Source organism: Rattus norvegicus, chromosome 4, assembly GCF_036323735.1.
Source record: "Rattus norvegicus strain BN/NHsdMcwi chromosome 4, GRCr8, whole genome shotgun sequence".
Classification (NCBI taxonomy): Eukaryota; Metazoa; Chordata; class Mammalia; order Rodentia; family Muridae; genus Rattus; species Rattus norvegicus.
Window position 1 is genome coordinate 121,249,024 of NC_086022.1, and position 15,299 is coordinate 121,264,322.

The window sequence follows — 15,299 nt, forward strand, 5'->3', positions numbered from 1 at the left end:
TTCTGTTGCTGTTCACAACCAGGGAGAAAATTAGAAAGGGGTGGGAGTTGGAGACCAGATTTTTTTTAAATGAATGTGAAATGCATGTATTTCAGAATTCTAAGCACACCTGTGACATATGAATCTAAATCTTTTGTCTACAGGAGTCTGGTAATCAGACAGAAGTTTGGCTTAAATCAGGATTTGAGAACAATGAGTGTCACTACAGTGTCATTACACATTGAACACAATCTGGGACATGGCATCCTGGAAGCTGGCTACAGGTGTGAAGAGGGAGGAGACCCCGCCCTGACAGACTCAGGCTCACATCCCAGGTTTTGCTCCAACTGGTATGTAACTGGGGTCAGGTTCATCCATGAACGGTGGCTATGACGTCATTGGGCTGTTGTGTGTAAATAAATAAGAATGAATTTATGCACAAAGTATAGTACTTGAGACTCGATGAGACTCGATAAAGACAAGAAACATCCCTTCATTTTATACAATGGTCCCCGAGCCTTTAAAATCCACTGCGATGTGAAGACCACAATTGTCAAGATGCCTGAGTGCTTACATTGTTTGGCTACACTGATATCACTTAGACACCAGGAGTTATGGAGAAGTTTTGTGTGTGTGCGCATGCGTGTGTCGATAAATAAGTATGCATAAGGGTTCATCCCTTATCCTTTGTATACAGATAAACACATTTATGCCGATTTTGCTCAGCACTGTATTGCCGTAGTCTTACAAGATGCCCCTACACCCACTGGGAAGGGAGAGACTAGGACTATAGGACTACAGTTGGGTGCTCACAAATGCTCATTATCCCAAACGCCAGCTACTTGAGCTATTGTGACCATACAAGAAGGGCCAGGGCTGGAATTCAGATCCATGTTTTGTTGAAATGATCAAGACCGTGAGCAGGCAACGCTGGATCCCAGAGTGGGCCTACCTCCCAGGGCAGACACTCAGGAGTCCCAGCCCCATGGCAAGCTTGGAGAATTTCCCTGGAGGCCCTGCTTTATGGGCCAAGAAGTAAGAATCTGGAACCACAGTGCAATGAGCATGGTCCCAGGTTTCTAACCCTAAGAACGTAACATTCTTCAGGTTGGGGAAGAAGGTCCCCGAATTCTTCCCTATAGCTTGGTGACTATGGATTTGGGATAAAACCAAGACTAAAATTCATTAGTCAATCCAAGCACCAGTGGGTTCTTTTTTAAGACTGATTAAATAATTCAAATACTTTCCAAGTCTTGGCAACCTTTCCTTGATATAAATATGTATTTCTGGCAAGAATAAAACAAAACAGAAAAGCAGCTCCTAGTCCTTATCTAAGCCTACAAGAATTGATGTAAGTCCCTGAGAGTTTACATTCCTGCTGTGCAGTCTGAAGAACTGAAGAGTTCTACTGAACTACCCTGCTGTTGTTCTCAGAACCCCTCGGGTCTAGGGAGCATTGTCATGTGACAATGCTCACATCATGGAGAACTGAACTGCAGGGGTCCATCATGGCTCTGCCATGCATGGGGACACAGCCCCAGGCCCTGGGGAAAGCTTTTTGCCCTGTTCTCCACTTAAGAGTTCTTTTCTAGAAGATAGAAACTGTAATCAAATTTTTCATTATAAATCTGAATGGGACTTACTATGGAAAGCTTAGCATTTGGTAAACACTCAATGTGTTAACTAAGGTGGAGCACTGCCAGGTTCACTGTCTGTGAAACACAAGGTGAGAGTGTTCTACACTGAGGTAGATCACACACCCACCACGTTACACCAGGACTACAGTGAGTGCGTGTGTGTGTGTGTGTGTGTGTGTGTGTGTGTGTGTGATCCACTTTTCCAAATAGGGTTTTGGAACATGTATATATGGGGCAGTGGTTCTCAAGTGGGGGCGTTTGCCCCATAAGGGCACAGTTGGAAGCATTGGAGACAAGATAAGGAATGACATGGACATCTTCATAAGAATTACCAGTTCCAAACATCAGCACTGTTAGAGGAGATGCCCGGTGTGAGTCTGATTAAGATCTGTCTTCAGTTCATGGCAGCAAGGCTGTAGGCCTCCTTTTAGAGATCACAGGCCCCCTGGATTGTTAATGCAACTCCAAGAAACTTCAGAATTGTTAAAGATACTGAGTAGAGGAGAGGGGGAACTTGTTTGGATAGAAGAATGGAGGAAGGGTGTTTCAGGTTGTCACATAGGCTAGTGGCGGCCCAGGCCTTCCTAGTGGCCGATGGCATAGCATCTGTGCTCTCCTCCTTGGAGAAGCTTCATCATCTAAATGTGGTTCTTACAGGCACCATACTGCTCCCAGGGTCATGACCTGATGGAGTAGGGGAGCTATAGAGCCCAGGCACCTGATATACAAACATCCACACAGGTCCAGGATTGAGGGAAGGGACAAAGGGAGTTGTCTGGGAAACTGCATTTGCAGGGAGGGATGTGTTAGGACCACATCACTGCACCAGAAGAGAAGGAGGTAAGAGAATAAGTCATGTGACTCAGGCAAGACTCAGATGCCCTGCTGGTCTCTCATGGTCCCCACTGACCTTACGCACAAGTTTTGATCTCCATAGCTCACATCATTGTTCAAACCTGCTTGTCAGAACATCTCTTCTGAATTCTCAGGATGAAAATTTATTTTAATCTATTACAAAAGTAACATGTGCAGTGTTAAAATTCTGAGTAGATGAAACTTTTAAAGTATTTCATAATCATAATTCCCATTGATAATCTCTCTTTCTCTCTTTCCGTGTGTGTGTGTGTGTGTGTGTGTGTGTGTGTGTGTGTGTGTGTGTACATCATGAGACAAGCTCTTCCCATACACCGCAGCCTTCCTAGCCTTAAACTCACAGTGTAGGGCAGGCTGTGCTTCCCATATTGGTCTCCTGAGTGCTAGGATTATTAAGGGTGTGCACCAGCACGCCCAGCTGATAAATATCACAAAGGCCTTTGGGTATAATATTTCATTCTCTGTGTATTATTTTTATAGAATTAGGATCATACTACACATAACTTTGTGGGATTTGGCATTCACCTCTCTCTGAAGTTATTAGAGAAGCTTTGGGTATTGCAAGAAAACGAAATGAAGGTAATGGGACCCAGTGTTCTTGCAAATCATTTTCTCCTCTCTATAAATCCACAGCAAAAATTCCTTGACTGTTGACATTTGTAAAACATACAAATTATCCTCTCAGAAAAGCTTCAGCCTTTTAAAATGTTGTAATCCCGAGGCCCAAATCACTGCTGCACTCCAAACAGCTGTAATTTGCTAAGAATAAATATGCTTTTAAAACCTTTGTTTTCCCCCCACCAGCAACAATTCGGGATTCATGCACAAGGCATGTGCCTTGTGACACATAACTCTTCTGTGCACAATTAGATCTGGAAGATGTTTACTTTTGGAGTTGAGATTAAGAGGCAAGGCTACCCTGAATGCCAAAAGCCATGGCCACAGGTCCCAGCAAGCTCTAGAAAGATGAAACCTTCACAGAAACCCAGAGGAGGGGGAGGTCCCTATCCTCACCCCCTAAGCCACAGTGCATGGCACGTGCCCGTGGTGTGCAAGCTGGGACAAAGCTGAATGCACAGGGCGTGAGCCACCAACACCCTTTATTGCTTTCCCTCAGCAGACCTAACCTAACCTTTCCCAATGGATGCTGAGTAAGGAGTTACATGGCACAGAATTACAGCCTGCCCTGGGCTCCCAGGGTCTAGCCATGCTCAGTACCTACTCTAGAATCACCCTACAAAAACCACAAAGCAGGGCTGTACCAAGCCCTGCTCTATTGCTATCTGCACACAGGCATCGTCCATGAAGACCCAGTCACCAGGTGCAGAGGTGGAGGAGGACGCAAACTTCTCACACACAACAGGAGGGTAAGGGTGGAGACAGACTTCGGGGGGCGACTCAAGCAAATTTGCCTCAGTACTGCCTATGAAGAAGACCGTTTCATGCCTGAGTTCATACAGGGCTTAGCATTTCCTCTTGAGGCCACTGGACACATGATAGCCCCCAATCAAGTCTGACTGGAAACGGACACTTGCAGATAAGTCTGTCAAGCTGCCTCTGTAAAAGTCTCTGTGGCCATCAAACCTCGAAATCCACGTTCCTGTGGTGGGTTTCAACCTATGCTGTTTGTCCGAGTATAAATGACAAAAGTGTGCAGTAGCCTACTCTTTCCACGAACCACTTCAAAACTAGGACAAAACCTGGGCTCCATCTGAAAGCTGGGGCGATGGAGATACACAAACAGCAAAGGAGAAGCAGGGCTCAAGCGAAAGGAACCACCAAGGAAAGCTGGAAGGAGAGGTGTCTTGGTGTGATCTCACTGCTAGCTGCTGGGAGCTAACTAGCTGAAATGAGCCTGGGAGCTGCCTTCCCTGGACTGGGGTTCAAGCCTCCCTTCTTTGACGTGCGATATCAGACAAGCAATCAAATCCCTCTGAGGCAGGTGCGCTCCAGTCACCTGAGCACTGGAGCTGGTGCCCTGGGACCCCGAGGGAATTCACTTTCCATGGCAAAGTAGAGAGGTGGTCCAAAGCCTTGGAGTAAGACCATCCAAGCCTAAATTGTCACCAGGCCATCTAGTGACACTGACACTCCATTTATCAGAGTTGTTTCTTCATCAGCAAAAATGAGGGCATGGATAACTCTTCCCTTCCAGTGTGGCTGTGGTGAAAACGAGGTGACCTGGGGGGAGAGAGGTCACAGAAGGGCACGTGGCCAGCACAGGACAAGCTAGGTGCTCAGAAATCAGAAACCGCTACCTCTAGGATGAAGCTCCCTGGGAAAGAATCAAAAATGGGAAAGACCCCACTGGCTCCTTTTGTCTCTTCACTCTGAAGTACCCAGTGACATGCTCATGGGAGATCAGTGCCTAAGGACACAAGCACATTGCATGTGTGCCTTTGACCAGCACACCTGATGTTCTCACTCACACCAAAGGCTTATATTGGGAAGTTTCAAGTTTCTTCTTTCTTTCCCACTCCCCTCTATCTGCTGTCACGGACGCATCGATAATCAGCTCTGGGTACCCGCAGCAGCCCCGGCTCCCAGAGGTTTCTTAGATGAAGTGTACTGTTTCTGGATAAAGACAAAGTTTAAACAAACAGACAGCCTGGACCGCTCATTTTCAAATGAGGGTTTTTTTGGGGGGTGGGGTGGGGACGGGGGTTCAAAATTGCCTGTTTGAGAAAGTATCTTCAAAGGTTACAGAGTCCCATCCTTTGGGAGTGTATGAATGCAGCCATGGGCAGGCCGGTTAAATAAGAAATCAAGCTGGGACGTAACATTCACATAAAAAGTGAAGCATGGCCGTGGGGCTGGAGAGCAAGTATAGAGCCCAGTGTCTTTGTGTCTAGCTGATGCTATACAGCGCGAGAACAGTCTGGCGCGTGTCTTACTTATAAACGCACAGTAAACTGTCTGTCATTTTATTTATTGTGCATAAAACGGGTCATTTCTCAGCTCACACCCCAGTGTCCTCCTTTCAGCATTCAAATCTCTAAGCAAGTGGGTTTCCAATTGGAAGCAGGCCTCCTCTTGGCACAGAACACTGAATACTGAAGTCGGAGAATGGGCCAGGATAAACTGATAACATTTGTGGTATTTCCAAGGTATGTTCTTGGCCAGAAGGGACTTCAGCCTGGTGATTACAAAGCCAACCGACTAAGTTTAATATGTGTGCTCGGCCTAAATAATTATAAGAGAATTTAAATTAAGCTTAATGACTTTAGTGAGTACTTTTTTAAGAGTAAGGCAAGTGTGTTTGTAGGAATCTTAGAAAACAGACAGGAAGAAGAAAATATAAATGTACTGCAGTCTTATGCAGGGGTGGCCGCTGCCGACATTTCAAGTTTGCACGGAACTGTGGGTGAAGAAAAACAGTACCAGACATGGCTTTTATGTACTGCCTGTAACTTGGTTTTAACACAGGGAGTAACATTCCCACAGCGGTCCCCTACAATATTAGGGATTATGAAGGATGACTGGTAGTTTGCATGTGGCACACCCACCCGGAAACATTTATGCTGTTCTTTAAATGCCCCCTGGCCCCTCTTCTTCCTTCCTTTACTGTCACGAGAAGTAGCACAATAAACTTCCATGTTACCACATCCCTGTTGACTGGTGCTTCTCAACCTTCCTAAGGCCGCGACTGATTGATACAGTTCCTCAAGTTCTGGTGACCCCAACCATAAAATTATTTTCATCGTTACCTCATAACTATGCTCTTGCTACTGTGATGAATGGTGATGTTTTCTACCTTAGTCTCACTCTGAGGCTCCTCTCCGAGAAGCCGGCACCCATGCTTCCGATAATCTTACTTTCTCTTTCTCTTAACTCTCCTGCTTGTGTCTGTGTGAAGACAGCTCTACTTCAGAAAACATGTGTTACAGCAGTAGATGCGTTTTAAGAACTGCCTTCAAAGGCAGCTGATGGTGTCTGACTGACCGTGCATAAACGCATTGTTCATCTGCATCTCTGTCAAGCCTGGGCACTGACTTTGTGTTATTTTTCCCAGGTTTGCTAGAGCAAAGTCAGCGATTGGAGCTGGATGTGGTGGTGCAGGCCTGTAATCACGGAACTCGAGAGGCTCAAGGATTAGGAATTCAAGGCAATCCTCAGCTACGTGGTATGTTGGAGGTCAGCTTGAGCTGCATCGGAACTCGTGTCAAGAACAAGACTGAAGGGAAATCAAAGAGAGCTGATGGCTTCCTCCTGCACATCCATGGCCACACTGGCCACTCTCACTACGATTAGTGAGCACTGATCTCCACACTGGGCGCTCTCTCTGTGATGAGTGAGCATTGATTTTCACACTGGGCGCTCTCTCTGTGATTAGCGAGCACTGGTTTTCTTGTGAGTTCTCTTTACCTCTTTCACCCGTTCTTTCTAAACAGTTTAATTATTTGTGTGCACATGCATGGACATCAGACAGAAACTGAGGAGTCAGTTTTCTCTCTCCACTGTGGGATCCAGGGTTTAAACTCTAGGGTTGTCAACCTTTTGGCCCTGTATTATATATATTATAAATATTTTTCCTTATTTCTTTTTCCTTTTGATTTTTGTTGGGGCTGGTAAGAAGAGAATTTAAAAACATGTGCTTACACCATCAAATTTTTCCCTTTGAGCTTAGTCCTTTTTCAGCTCAATGTTTTTATCTACTGGATAATTAGGCAAACATTTACTTTTCTAGAAATTTTATATTTTCATGTTCACATTAAAGTTTTCAGTTCATCTGGAATTTGTTTAACTGATAAGAATCAACTCTAATCGTTTCTCTGAGCAGTTAGCCAGCTGTGTCAGCACCGCTGATCTAAATGGCCACCTAACACTAAGTTCATAGTGGGGTTTGGCTCTGTTTGGGGCTCCGTGCTATTGCTGTTTGCCCGTTATACCAATCATACACTGTTTGGATAATCTTTTATTTTGTTCATTCTAAAGTCATCTCAGGCAGGTTTCTGCATTTTCCTTGGCCATTCTTACAGTTTATTCTTCCATATAAAGTTTAAGGTTATTGTGCTAACTTAAAAGCTCCCATGGGAATTTCCACTGGGCTTGTACCAAAAATAAATATTAAATTTAAAGCAAGTAACATCTTTACAATGCTCTGCTGCTTCTCTGTTTAGTGACAGCAACATGGTTACTGGTAACACCTGTAGCCAGGAGTGGGCGGCTGTTCCTGGCCATGCTGAGTCCCACCTGCTGCACTAAGCCTCTTAACAACCTATGACATAGTAGCTGTTGTCACAGCCCTTCAGGTGAAAAAAACAAGGCACAGAATGTTGCAAATATGTTACAGTAACAGCTGGAGATAGAACCAGTATTCTTCCCCAGATACTGTGCTATGCCTGGGGTCTAGACCATGTATCAATCCTCACTTTCTTTATATTCCTGTATGGTTTTTTCTTATGTCACTCACAGGTCTTTAAAAATTGTTCTCAATAGATTTTGTTTGTCATTATGTTTTTCCCAGAATACTTTTATTTTAAAAAAGATTTTATTTATTTATTTATTTATTTATTTATATATTTATTTATTTATTTATTTATTTGTGTGTGTGTGTGTGTGTGTGTGTGTGTGTGTGTGTGTGTGCGTGTCTTTCTGTCTGTCTGTATTTGATTCTCTGGAGCTGGAGTTACAGATGATTTTGAGCTGCCTGATGTGGGTGCTGGGAACTGAACTCAGGTCCTCTGGAAGAGCAGATGGTGCTCTTAACTTCTGAACCATCCCTCCAGCTCCTGGGTTGCTATTAAATTCTGGGCAAAGGTATTGGTAAAAGCTGAGGTTACAGCTGGGGGTAGTGGTAGGGATGAACTCAGAAGAGAACAGCGATAAATAAAGCATCACAATAAAACCCACTAATTGTATGTTAACCAAAAAAAAAAAAGTAATAGAGAATTTAAAAAATAAGGGGGGAGCTCATGGCGAAACATCCAGTTTGACAGCCCCCTTATTGTCTAGCAGCATTGTCTAGCAGATATAATGACTATAATTCCTAGGAATGAAAGATTATCCCAAAGCATTTGAAGGTGCTGCTGCTGCCTTCAGTTCTCGTGTGTCTTTAATGATGTCCTGGCACTGTCTACTGTGGCAGAGATGGCCATGAACACTTAAATAAAACCAAATGAAATTAAAATTGAATTTCTTAATCACATGGCCAGGTTTCAAGTACAGCTACTCTGAACATGTGGGGACCACATTGGCTGGCTTTCTAGAACACTCCTACCCTTTGCAAGATGGCGGCGATGCTAGAACCATCAGATTACCAATACAGAGCAGTGAGATGGAACGTCTCCCTATTTCCTTTCCAACTTTAAAGTGAATGCCTTCCTTGGTGATTTAGTATTAGAATGACACTGAGTTTAAATCTGGACTCGGAGACAGTGTGTGTCCCTGTGCTAAAGTGACACACTTTTGCATTTCACCTCCAGCATCACTGGTTTTGCTCTGTGACAAGTAAATTCCTTCTGAGATCGAGTCACTCTCTCTGTCTTCTAAGGCCCTCAAGGCTGTGCTACAAGTGAGTTTGCTGTTCAAGACCTGCATTTCTCTGAGGGAGTGAGGGGAGGGCTGGCGAGTGCATGCCAGGAAAGGAAAAAGAGCAAAGGGATGAGAGATCAGAGTTCACAGATCAAGTGGCTGTTGCTGGTCTGTCCAGTGTCCTGTTCCCTCCTAACGTGACACCCCACTCCCATGGTTTGCCCCCACAGAAGGTCAGTTCAAAAGCTCACTGTTCTGGGATGAAAATCAAATCCTCCCAGTTTCTGCCTTTTCTTGGGATTGGGCTTGGAGGCAAGATGGGGATTTACAGTGACTTTGGAAGCAGCTCCCACGTGTGGACAATGACAAATGGTTTCAAACAGCACACACAGTTTGGACACACAAGAGGAGTCCCAGTTTTTTAATAAAACTAACTGAATGCTTTCAATGTTTGATATTCTCCCAAGCCAGAAATTCCAGATGTCTATGAGGAAGCCACTGCTTGTGTTTAAACGATCAAGAGGGTTTCAAGGTGTCAAGGAGAGAAAAAAAGGTGTGTCCTTCCATCTTCCTAACTTAAAAACAGCTTTAGACCGCCTGTCTTCTGGGGCTACAAGGAGCTGATCCAGAGTGGGTGGTGAGCTGCCTGTGGGTGGGGTCTGCCTTCCTTCCCCGCTAAACCTCTGGGCTGCCCAGCAGAAAGGATAAAGCCCAGGGGCGTCCAGTGTGAGGGGAAATGCAGCCCAGTGCAGCTGCTATTTATCTCTGTAGACAGGAGCCAGGAATTGTCTCTGTGATGGACACCAGATGCAAATAGTAACCAGGCTCCCAGCATCTCCCCTTGTGGAACCAGACCTCCCATCTCTCCTGGACAGCCACTGGATCACACATCTTTAAATTCACATCTTGCCTGCTTGCGCACCATTGTTATGACAGTCTGTTTTCCCTCATGAGATGCGCTTAGTTTTACTTCCATATTCCTGATTTTATGTGAGGAATTCACCACAATGTGAGTTTCCTGGCTACTCCCAGCAAGAATCTTCCAGATTGAAAAGGTCCCAGAGTCCACACATGCGACTCCAGTATTCTGGGTTTTGCTTTATTCAGGATTAATCTGTTTAGACCATCTTGTTTTTACTCTTACAGTCTCCAGTGCTTTGTTGAAAAGCCTGGAGCTCCACAGCCTCCATAGGCAGGGCCTGCACGGGCAGTGAAGGACTTAGACCAGAGGAAGGACGCAGGCACTCACGGCTTCCTTAGGGCTGGTTTGGTGTTAGGGGTGCAGGGTGCACACTGAAAACTTGGGTCGTACCCACCCAGGAGGGGTCCAGACTCAGGTCAGAACCAAGAGCATCAATAGGACCAGCTACTCCTCCCTGCAGGCCTCATTAGCACTGAACCGATCCCTGAGGGCCCCTGTAAGAGGCTGTGCTGGCAAACGCCCCCCTCCCCCACATCAGCAACACCGGGACTTACTGAGTGTAACCGAATCGTTGATTTTGAAGCTGCAGAGGACCCTGTCCACATTGCGGGCGTGTCGAAAGCCATTTCCTCTCACAACCACTTGAAAGGACTCTGAAATGAGGAACAAACACCACACATTACATGACTGTCACCTGTACACTTGCTTTCTGTCCACTGCAGAGCCCCTGGCTGCTATTTCCAGAAGCTTCCGAACCCAGGGATCAGGTCAGGTAGAACGAGAGCAACAGAAAGGCTTCATTGCACTCAGGGTGACGCCTTCTCCCCGATGCTGTCAAGAAAGACACAGAGCTTCCTGCCCAGAAGCTCCATCCCTGCTTTAGCTCCTGCCTGCCAGGACCCCTCCCTCCTCTCATCTCCCTCTATTCTAATCTCACCCACTTTACAAGTCTAGATAGTTCTAAAAAACCAGAGGGGATGGAGGAAGGGTCCTTCACTTCCTCCCCAACATCCCTCCTTGAGTCTGATTTACATTTTGGAATCTCCTGAGAGACTTTCTTCAGACCCCAGATGCCTCAAAAGCTTTAGAAACTACGGCCCATGGCACGTCAGGGCCTGCATGTAAAGCGCTGCTGGGCACACAGTTGTGTAATGTCTGGTCATACTCTCTTGTCTCTTTCTCCCCCAACCAGCAAAGCATTCCCTGAGGTCAGCCGTTGTATGACGCTTCTGCTGCTCTCCTCTCTCAGGGACACAGCAGTTGGAGTCACTGTTTACAGCCACGGAACTCCGTGGAGGTCAGGTGTCAAACATGACCTGCTTGAAGGGACATTGGGTCTTCAGTGCAGAGCCATTTCTCTATGTCTAGAAGAGACCTCATGGGCTCACATATCAATTTCACACTGGTAGAGGGGGTGTGCAATTTTTAACACGTATGATTGACATTGTTATATTTTACTATTTCCTACCAAGGAAAACACCCAGTTAGTGACATGCTTAAGAATACTGTTTATACTAGATATCAAGCAATTGATTCTGTTCATTTATTTACTTATTTATTTCTGTGTGTCTGTGCACCTGCATCTAGAGGCCAGAGGACAACCTTAGCCATTGCTCCTCAGGAGTTGTCTACCTTGGTTTTTGAAGCAGGTCTCTCCCTGACTGCCTGCTTGCCAAGTAGGCTGGGCTGGATGGCCAGTGAGCCCTAGCTGCCTTTGTCTTCCCAATGCTAAAGTTACATGTGTGTACCACCAGGATGGCTTTAAGAGTTCTCTTTTCTTGACCCCGTGTTCTGGGGATTGAACTCAGATCCAGGTGCCAAGCACTTTACCGACTGAGCCATCTGCCTGGCTCTCTTTCCTCTTTATCTTGGTTACCTGAGCATAAATGAAAATCAGGGTTTGGAATAATGTTTTAACAATATACAGAGATAGCGCAGAGTCGGAAGAAAAACTGCAGTGATTATGGATAAAGTTCTGAGGTGAGCCGTGACCAAGGCAGAGACTGCTGCGGGGAGAATGTGTTAAGGAGATAGCATATGTTACTCTTTCAAAGTTAAGTGTACGTCATGAGCTTATGTCACACTTATAAGAGCAGAGATCTTGTTTGCCAAAGCAATGACTGATAGCTAACGGCCCCTCACTGTGCCAGCCCGCTGGTGAGCATTGTGTGGCCCTGATGTCATTCCCATCTCCCCGCAGGCCCGGGGGTGCAGCTGAGAAAGTGATCTCATAGTCGTCATGTAATCACTCAAGAGCACACAGACTAAAAAGGTCCCAGACCTGATCTGGGATCCAGGACAGCCAGGCAGCAGGGGTCGCCCGCTTAGCCCTCATTCGCTATCTTCTTAAAATCATTTGACTAATCCTAATTTTGGATAGGTAGGCTCTTTTGTCAAGAATTGTACGCAGAGCAAGGGACTAATTGTGAGGAGGCCAGGGGCATGGAGGACATTGCAAATAAGAGGGGAAGGGAGGAATCAGGAATGGAGACCAGGAGGGCAAGGGGATTACAGTTCTGGCCTTTTGGTGATTTGCTGGGAACCAGCAAAGCTGGACCCTTACCCTCAGAGTCAGAGCCTGGGCTGGGAACTTTATTGGTCAATGTGGTTTTTCGGGGCTGCGGTCGCGAGCGGTAGGGATTTATATAGAGCGGTAGGGATTTATATAGAGCGGTAGGGATTTATATACGCGTGGTGACACTCGCACACAATTGCTAAGTTTAGAGAACTTCAGGTGCTTCCCACCCTGGTGCATTGCTGAGCATCATCTGGTTCAATGGGCGGGAGACTCTTACTCATCTCAATTCCTCAAGGCAGCCAGGAGAAAGCCATCTCGTGTTTCTAGCTTGAATGCCAGACATATAGACATCTGGGTGACGCTTCTGCTGACTCTGCATGTTTTCCGCCTTGCCTTCCGCCTCCCTCTTGTTTCCTCACAGATCAGCAAAGGGAGAGGAGATACTGGAAACAGGCTGCACGCCAAGCTCTCTTCTCTAACACCATGTTCAGCACCACCAGTTCAGCTGTTGGGGCTTCTATAAAAGAAGGTCCCCACATGTATGGTTGGCCCAGCCTCAGGCAGTTGAGGAAGGAAGACAGCAGGGACCCATGATGAGAACCAAACCATGCAACCACTTAGGCCTGAGGAGAAGAGCCGGAGTGAGAGGCGGGCTCTTACCCTGCCTGGCATGATTTCCATGTCAGTGCACACATTTGGTTTCCAGAACAGCTCAAACATCTCACCCAGCAGCCTCCCTGGAATGCCAGATCCTTGTACAGAGAAGTTATATAAGCCAACCCTCTGTGATGAATCTGTAGCAAGGAGGGACCAGGATACACCTCACCGAGGACACTCCACTCTAATGCTCCTCATCCTCAACCCCACCTCTGCCCTTCACAGTTCAGTGCTGACAGGAGATGTGCACACAGGCCCTTCTGTGGGATTCTAGCTCCTTCGGGAAGTGGCGGGGTGAATTGTGGGCCCTCAGGGTAGAATTGTCTATGTGCAGTGATCTTTAAATTGATCTTTGGTGACATTTATCCTTTAAGGAACGTATCTCCAAGACATGTAAGTTGATAAGGATCCTTTCACAGTTTTTATCCCTAATGTTAATGTAAGGTTCTTAATGTCAGAAGATAGCATTTCTGTTGTGTCTGACCTGGGGTGGGTTCGTCTCTATGTAAGCTCATTGGATGAAAGAAAGAGCAAGAGGGGGAAAGGTCAGGTGCTCATGCGTTCAGGAGCCACCCTGGTCTAATCTGTGAAATTTCTGAGGTTAACAAATGAAAACATGTTCGCCATCATTAGTCATTACAGAAACACAAATAAAAAACATGTATAAGAAATCACAATAGCATGTTCCTAAGAGCCCACAATGGAAATGACAGATGCCCATTAAGTGATCATAGGCCTCTCTGTGTAAAAGAATATTACCTAACCACAAAGAGAGACCAGGTTCCAATGCAGGCTGCGACACAGGCAACTTAGGAACACTGTGCTAAATGAGAAAAATCAGATGCAAAAGGCCCTGTGTGTGGCAGGGTTCCACTCTTGTGACTGGTGGCTGCAGTGGTGGCTGTCGGGGTGGAGTGGGGAGGGACTACTCACTAGGTACACTGTTTCTTTCTGGATGAGGAAAGCATTATGGAATTAGTGGCTGCTGTGGCCACTCAAGACTGAGATATTAAAAACACTAAGTAAATTGTATGTTCTAAAAGGGAAATTTTCATAGTTTTGTGAACCAAGGGGTTCGGCAAACTTACTCTATACTCTTTCCTTTCCTTTCTTCAATTTTCTCCCTTTTTTTTTTTTAAAAAAAAGTAAAATGCATAGTTTTGGAATGGCTTCCTCTCACTCTCTGGACATTTGCAGATTTTTTTTCTTGCTCTGCTCACCCAATCCTGTTGTGTCTGACTACGGTCAGGGCTACTTCATCCTGTGAGTCAGTTCAGGTTTTCTTTCCTAGTAAACACTTATGGCACCTTGTAACCTACGTTAGAATGCTTTGATTTTACAACAACCTCTATGAGACATAATCAGCATATGTTAGCATGCACGGGAAGCGTAGGATTTAACATGAGATACACCCTTGACAGCACACAGGATGGTGACCTCTAAACTATCAGTGTTTCCCTCTGTTGCCTTTAACAACTGTCCCTGCTCCCCCTTCTCTCCTAGGGGTTAGTCTTTTGCACTCAGGTTGCAGTGTGGACATGGGCATTTTGATCACAATAATCTCTGACTGGGTAATAAAAGGCTAGAGCCTGTGACTAGGCAGGAGAGAGAGGAAGGTGGGGCTTGAGATGGATTGGGGGTCTCAGGTAGGGACCACAAAGGGATGGAGAAAGGTAAGGGAAGAGGGAGGTCACTATGAGGCAGGATGGACCCTGAGCATGTGGCCAAGAGAAAACCGCCCTGAGGACACACATGGAGCAGAGCAAACAGAGCAAGGCTCAGTTGGCAAGTAGAGTGCTGGGATGTAGGTCAGAATAGCTCAGAGCCTGACCTGCACAGTACGGCATCCAGTTAATAAAATGCTGTGTCTCTGTATCTTTTATTTGGGAGCTATATGGACAGGAGTGGGGCCGAAACCCCTGTAAAAATTACTTCTATATCCGTCTGCATTTTCTAGAAGCTTGTGAGAATGGAATTGTACAAACAAGCTGTCCTGCTCAGCTTCTTTGTTGGTATAATTAGGGCTCCCCGGTGATTACTTTGAGGTTTACACAGGGTTTGTTTCAGGGCTCAGTATTATTCCAACGTACAGAAAAATTAGACTGTTTTTGCCCATTCACTTGCTTATGAATGTGTGAGTGGCTTACAGCTTTGAGTCTATTAAAAACAGCTAGTATGAGCAACAGTCTGTTCATTTCCCTTCTTATCTTGGGCAAATGTCTAGGGCTGTCAGGGACGG

At 45.8% G+C, this 15,299-nt stretch overlaps 1 protein-coding gene across 1 annotated transcript in view; it reads right to left on the reverse strand.

The window, feature by feature from the left end:
• Positions 1-15,299, reverse strand: part of Antxr1 (ANTXR cell adhesion molecule 1) — a 187,448-nt gene that overhangs the window by 100,922 nt on the left and 71,227 nt on the right. The window contains exon 10 of the mRNA NM_001044249.2: positions 10,440-10,538. Within this exon, the coding sequence (NP_001037714.1) occupies positions 10,440-10,538 (99 nt within the window). The remainder of the gene's footprint in view (positions 1-10,439; positions 10,539-15,299) is intronic.